A 7,200-nucleotide genomic window follows, 5' to 3' on the forward strand; every position below is an offset into this window, starting at 1 on the left:
GTTGCGGAGCATTTGTCCAATTTTTCAAGAAGCAAACTATATCGTTTGTTGTGCGATATCCAGTTTAAGTTTGAAAAACGCTGTAGAAAGTCGATTTTAATTGAGAAACAGGAGATAATTTCATGGCGTCGTCGTTACCTACGATTCATTCGTCAATACCACGAAGAAGGCTACAATATCGTCTATTTGGATGGGTCATTGCTAAACGTAGGCCACAGCGTATCAAGAGAATGGGTTGACACGTCATTAAATCGCATAGAGACGCATTTGTTCGTTGTTTGACTACAGGCTTAACAGCTTCTGCAGCTCGTCGTCCTCGTTTTGTCCTCCTACATGCAGGGAGTGAAAATGGCTTTGTTAATGGAGGAAAACGGACTTTTCTGGCAAAGAATAACACACAAGTTTATCATGACGAAATGTATGATATACTCTTTGAAAATTGGTTCAAACACAACTTAATTCCTAATTTGCCAGAAAAAACTGTTGTTGTGATGGGTAATACTCCTTATCATAGTAGGAAATTGTAGAAAGTTGCTAACACTGTTTGCAATAAAGAAGAAATAAAACGGCTTATTAAAATTAAAATATTAAATAAAATATAAAATAAAATAAAATAAAAATAAAAATATAAAATAAAATATTAAAATTATTTAAAAACAGAACTGTTGTCAACAGTTATAGGCAAATTCCTGAATCACCTGCTTCCAAAATATGAATATAATACAAGAAGCCTTAATTTGAATTTTACACTTCACAGATTGTCTCTAACAGAGAGAAGAAATTTTACAATAGTCTACCATCTGAGATTCAACAGGAAACACACTATAGAGCTTTTCAAAGAAAGGTTTTTCAACATCTAGTAAACATTGAACCCTATACTGTGACAGAGTGCCTGGTCTATTTCCTAATCAGAAATTGCAGTTTTAAGAATTTATTTTTCAAATATAATTACCATTAAAAGATTTTTCTATTGTAGTTTTTGGTCTTTCAGAAAAAAATAGAATGTTTTTAAAAGTTTTTATAAAGGCTATCAAAAAAATATATTACAATACACTCTAACATAATGTCTCTTCTTTTTTACGAAAATACCTAGAAACTTAGAAAAAATTACATATTAAATATCAACAATTTGAATCATTTATTGAATAATATCTGAATGTTCGGATAATTTGGATATTCAATCAAGAGTTAAATTCAAACTGTTCTGATTCAGTAGGTATTGCCATGAATTGGTTGTGGTGGGAGTTGTAGGGGAAGTGATTCCACATCTTTCTTTAAGTGTTGTAGTGTGAGAGCAAATACATATCTAGTTGTTTCCCGAAATAACCACTAGAGTCGCCGATTATTGACTGAAATTTTAATTTTCTAGGTGGTAAAGATAACATGCATCTGTCCATAAGCTCTGCGGATCTATGTGGATATTCAACCAACACTTGTAGACAGCTGAATTACATGAGCTGAGCATTCCGCACTATCTCCCTTTAAACATGTCCAATATACAGATGAGTTTTGCATCTACACTGAGCACAAGAACTATGCAAATGTGATTAATGCATAGGAAATGAATTTAAAAAACTTAAAACATGGATTTCATCTATCAATCAAAAACAACACAGGTTTTACAATCCTGGAATCCACATATTCATTATAATCCGTAGATGTTACAAAGGACTGATTAAAAAAAATGGCTGCAAAGACTTACTAGGGCAGCATTTTGTTTTTTAGAGCTTAACTATGGATTTGTATTATATTGTTATGTGAGCAATTATGTATTTCAAAATACAGCTTTGTGAATTTGGGTACAAAAGCTCTTATTAGCCTCGTAGGCCAAGTTTAGACAACTATATTCCCTTTAGAATTTCGAAGACAATATGTGAGCAAGAGTTTCCTTACAAAAGTATTTATTGTAAATTAAAATCTTTTCCACTAAATATGTTGCCTTCACATTCAAGATCTAACTAACAAATATTGGAGAAATAAAAACTTGCAACCTTTATATGTAGTATATTAACAGATTCACCATAAACTAGACCCACTAATTAACTGTAATCACTTGACAAATATTTATCATTTTTTTGTTTTGGTTCCAAAATAATGTTTTATAACCAAAGTATGGTATAAATCATGGAATAAGCCAAAATATCATACTTTCCGTACTTGACAACTAGCAAAACATTCTAAACCCTATTGATGCTACAAATTCCCAGTCGTCAATAGAACCACGTGTAAACCAAACAGGGTCGTACTGATGTATGACCTACGTATCATATGATTTTTAAAAATATTTACTTTTGAAACTGTTAGTGTAAGAATTTCTTGAAATTTAATCATTATATCACAATTAAACTAAACTCTAAAAAATAACACGACCAGTAAATAACTTAACAATAACTATAACATAAATATAACACAATATAATAACTTAAAAATCAACACGATACAATTAGAATTTAAAATAATCACAAGTTGGGATCTGTAACATGAGAATCTGTCTCGCTTATGGTAATAAATTATATTTTATAGCCTCTTGACGAATGAGACGGCGAATATCAACCCGTGCTCATGTTTACTGATGGAAATTTGGTAAACGAATATACTTTAACAATGTATCATAGGATGGATACATTTCATACAACAATGAATAATGATCTATTTTATATTTCTTTTCACCATAATAACTAATGTTTTAAAACTAATTTCTTGATTACTTGGATTTTTAAATGGGAATTAATATCAACTCAATATGTTTACATATCTTACAGGGAATTAAACAAAATATTCAAAATTCAAACAGTTGCACTAGGATAAAATTTGTATATTTTTTATTTTTTCATACTTGTGTACATTTTAATGTTTTGCTTTATATTAGTAACCTTAAAAGTTTAGTTTTATTGTGAATTATTATATTTTAAGCTAGACATTATCTGAAATGAAGTAGTTGAAAATAGTTAGTAAAATTAAATACATAACCTATAAATTGCACAAAAAGTAAAAAAATATGTTCTGAATGGAAAATCCAATATTGTATAAAAATTTTGATATTTGAATAGTATTTTACTTATGAGGTCATACAGAATTACAACCTGAATTTAAGTAGATAGTGAGATATGTAACTTGTATTAATTTGCTTTAAACACAAAAATTTTGAACAGAAGCATAATACAATTTATAAAAAGATACATGCTAATTAAAGTATCATTTATGATCAATAAATAATCATCTAATATTAATGTTTTTATCACAAACCCTTTCCAAGTCATAAATCACTAAGGAAACCTAAAAATATTACTTTTGATATTGAATATGTTCTGTTATTACTGGCTAATAAAGTGCTGTTATAATATTGTCATCAACTTGAGATATCCAAATATTCAGATAAAATTTCTCTGTATTTATTTAATGTTATTAGCCACACAATGGTCTTAAAACATATCAGTATAAATGGAGGGAAATGGTGAAGAGCATATTATGACCACAAAGAAACCCAAAATAAGCAAGCACGAAAGATACAGACTATATAATATTGAGAATTAGTACACTTTCAAATCAATAAAAACAACTTAAATACATCAAACAATGTAATTCTATATAAAACTTACTTAATGGCAGCATAATATTTAGCAAATGCATCAAATTCATCAGTGTATTCTTCAGTAAAGGTAAAGGTACTATTTGCAATTTCTTTTTCTTTAACTAAAACATTTCATAATCAGATAATCAATTTCAAGAAAGTAAATTTAGAGAGGACCCACCTATTTGTTTTAAAATAACACTTTTCTCATATTCGGTCATTTCCCTGTAACAAAAAAGGATTATTGAACAAATCAAAATTAAATTAAAGAAAAGGTAAACAAACTTACATTTTGTTAAAAAATGTTTTGTAAAAGAAGTCGACTTGTAAATGATATTCGGTAAATTGCTACTGAATAACAAAAAGATTCCATGTAAAAACGTGAACACAAAAATGCACAAAAAGCAGGTAAGAAATGAGAATACAAGAATATAAAAAAACTTTTAAATTAGACAGAGAGGGAAACTGTATCAGCCAATTTACCTACGATACATACGAACTACTCACAACAAAAACAGTCTTAAGGGGATAATACACTGATCTCTAATCTAATAGTATTTGTTTGGGGTAAGTGGAGTAAAAATTTGTTTTTATTTCCAGTGACAGTAACAGCATTGTCAGTAACTGTGAACTTGTAAAGGGCAAGACCATAGGTAGACATAAATTTAGCATAGCTGTAGAAGTTGACGGTTTTTAAGGGGTTAATTCTTATAATGTTTTTTTAATACTATGAGTATTAAATATAATAGGAAATCATATAATAGGAAAATATCTTTTCTACTTTAGTACTAAAGACTAAAAATCGATCTGAATATTTGGCTGAACCTTCAAATTTATTTTAGAGCATAGTATACTTAAAAAATTATTATTTTTAATTATGTAGGTATATATCCCTTATTAATTAATTTAAATTACTAATTTGTTTATTACTAGTATTGCATTATACTTAAATCGATGAACAACAGATATGAGGGCACATTAAAGGCACTAATGTTAAGATGATTTAACAATGCTGATGGCTTTAACACTTCTACTTTCTATATACTATATTATTTATCTATGACTGCTACGACTACGAAGTTATAAGTTTTGTTAATCAGCCAAAGCTATTTGTTTTACTAACATTAACTCGAGTTCTAACGATCGTAGGACATTGTGTTTTTTAGTTCGTGTCAAAATACCAACATTTTGAACAAAAAAAAATTTAAATTCCTACATTTTGATGAGTTATTTTAAATGTTTATAAGCCTAAAGTCACAATACTTTTGTAAACCCATTTTACAATATTTAACTTAACTTTTTAATCGTTAAAGGATTTAATTGGATAAAATGAGGCTTTTTCTTCAGTTTGGTGCTTTCAGAATTTATGTAGACCCAATAGTTTTAGAATTTTTCATTTAAAAATTATTGCACGTCATTCAAGATTTACGACGTCAGAACCCCACAGCGTTGCCAAAACATCAGAATAGTTAGTAAGTGAAGGATTTTTTAAATGTCAACTATTTGTCAAACCGTTATATTAACAAGTACGTCAGTAAATACTCTAAATACACTGACTACTGCAACACACTAAAATACTTAAGAAAACATTTTAATACAAAATTATTTATTCTAAATTTTAAACTTACCTCTTTTAAGAGCATTAATAGTAAAAACGTCCCGCCATTATTTCTTGTTTAAAATAATCTATCTTATATGAAAGCTTATCAGCTTTCTACAGACTATTTAGTTGTTTTGGCATAGCACAATCACAATACACAACAATAATTAGTTTTTAAAGCTATTAATCTAAATTTAATATGTATTTATAAATACAATTTATTAATATATATTATGATCAAATTGTGTAAGAAATCAAAACATAAACAAAATTCTTACTCTAAAAAAGCAGCAACACTTTAAACAATTTTGCCACACGCTGAACTGTCATTGAAATTTGAAGTATTCCCGTATCAGTTGCGTACAATTGTCTAATCTATTTAATTAAAATTATTATTTTGTGGAATATTAGACTTAAAGAGTTGTTTCATAAAATTTATATTATTAATAATAAAAAATGTTTTTGGTTATTTAATCGATATAATTCTAAAATTATCAATATAATGATAATTACATTTTTCTGATTGTTATACCATGTTGACGCCTATGAAAGATCGAACAGTTCCGTATGGGTTTTGTCGAGTAAATACTTAACGTTTATTTTTAAAATCACATAATCAGCGTATCGTCTCTCGGGTTAAGGGCTGATGAAGGCAATTAAAATTGAATGACTTTTTCGTCTGAGAATGTAGGAGTATCGAATATCATATTATAAGAATATATACAATTGCGTAGATAGAGTTAGTTGAGTCGAATTTGTACCACCGAAAGAAATTTTAAGTCACATTTATGTATTTTAATACAAAAGTAATTTTTTGTAATAGAAATCTAATTTTGTACTTTTTCGAACCAGGAGTCTCTTGCGAAAATTAATCGTAGGACATTCCTAACGTAATATTTGGCGACCGCGACAGGACTTATATACGGGTGTGCTTAAAAGTTAGTTATTTTCGCTTATTTTAGTGCAAACTTTTTTCCGGTGAATAATTTTGTTTTTGCCGTGAGGCTCGGCCAAAGTTAATCTTTTTAAGCGAAAAATGGAATCGGATAAAAACGCAGAACGGTTCTTCGTAGTGCATTTACGAAAGTTGCTACTGTTTTGGATAGTTTGTTAGCTGAACCGGTGGACACTCGACCCTGGCAGAAAATTAGCGTACAATGGGAACTTTTACAAGTAAAGTACAATGAGCTTTGTGAAGTGGAAAGTGCGGTACTTGAAAGTATATTGGAAGAAGCTTCCGAAGAAGAGTTAATCAGTGAGATGGAGGCAAAAGATAAATATGGTGCAAGGTACTTTGAACTTAAGTACAAATGTGATGACAAAAGTTATGTTACCTTGGTTGAATGAGCATCCTTTAATTTCAGATAATTTAGTTGTCGCTAGGAGAAGGTTAGATAATACTTTAAATAAGTTAAAAAGGTCTAATTTGTTTGAATCGTATAACTTTATATTCAATGAGTGGTTGAACGAGGGTGTGATTGAAATAGTGAATAATCCCGAAGAGAATAATTGCGTGCATTATTTACCTCACAGACCCGTTATTAAAAATAATAGTGAAACCACAAAAATTAGGCCAATCTTTGACGCATCATCTCATGAACAGGGTTGTCCTTTAAATCAGTGTTTGGAGGTAGGGCCTAATCTTATTGAACTTATTCCTTCTGTTCTATTACGATTCAGACAACAAAAGGTAGAAGTTGTGTCGGATATTCGAAAGGCTTTTCCAACTTTCTATACATTCAAAGGACAGAGATTTTTTGAGGTTCCTATGGGTGAACGATGAAGGAAAGAATTTGTATTTCGACTCAAGAGGGTTGTTTTTGGAGTCAATTGTAGTCCATTTCTTCTGGGTGCCACTATAGAGTTTCATTTAACAAAGGCGCTGGAGAAATGTTGTAATGATAATCCGTATTCTAAAAACACAATTGAAAAGCTTATGACTGGGTTTTATGTGGATAATTGGGTGACCAGTGTTACTGATGAAAATGAGTTGGGAGTGTTTGTATCAGAAGCAACCGCCCTTATGGAG

At 29.6% G+C, this 7,200-nt stretch overlaps 2 protein-coding genes across 4 annotated transcripts in view; one reads left to right on the forward strand and one right to left on the reverse strand.

The window, feature by feature from the left end:
• LOC140449680 (uncharacterized) overlaps positions 1-4,051 on the reverse strand; it is a 37,947-nt gene extending 33,896 nt beyond the window's left edge. For 2 of the 3 annotated variants that reach the window (XM_072542957.1, XM_072542956.1), the window contains exons 1-3: positions 3,861-4,050; positions 3,753-3,796; positions 3,600-3,693 (exon numbers count right to left, since the gene is read on the reverse strand). In XM_072542957.1, coding sequence (XP_072399058.1) covers positions 3,600-3,693; positions 3,753-3,796; positions 3,861-3,862 — 140 coding nt within the window. In that variant the 5' untranslated portion in view covers positions 3,863-4,050. Of the gene's footprint in view, positions 1-3,599; positions 3,694-3,752; positions 3,797-3,860 lie in introns of all 3 variants that reach the window. The other variant, XM_072542958.1, reaches the window with a different exon arrangement.
• Positions 4,052-6,450: 2,399 nt separating this feature from the next.
• LOC140450468 (uncharacterized) lies at positions 6,451-6,954 on the forward strand. Its single transcript, XM_072544112.1, has one exon. It carries the CDS (start codon positions 6,451-6,453, stop codon positions 6,952-6,954), a length of 504 nt encoding a protein of 167 aa, XP_072400213.1.
• The last annotated feature ends 246 nt before the right edge of the window (positions 6,955-7,200 follow it).

This window comes from Diabrotica undecimpunctata, chromosome 9, assembly GCF_040954645.1.
Source record: "Diabrotica undecimpunctata isolate CICGRU chromosome 9, icDiaUnde3, whole genome shotgun sequence".
NCBI lineage: Eukaryota > Metazoa > Arthropoda > Insecta > Coleoptera > Chrysomelidae > Diabrotica > Diabrotica undecimpunctata.

What these genes read in the sequence shown, in the direction of transcription:
- LOC140450468 (XM_072544112.1), top strand. Translation starts at nt 6,451, where the DNA reads ATGGTGCAAGGTACTTTGAACTTAAGTACAAATGTGATGACAAAAGTT.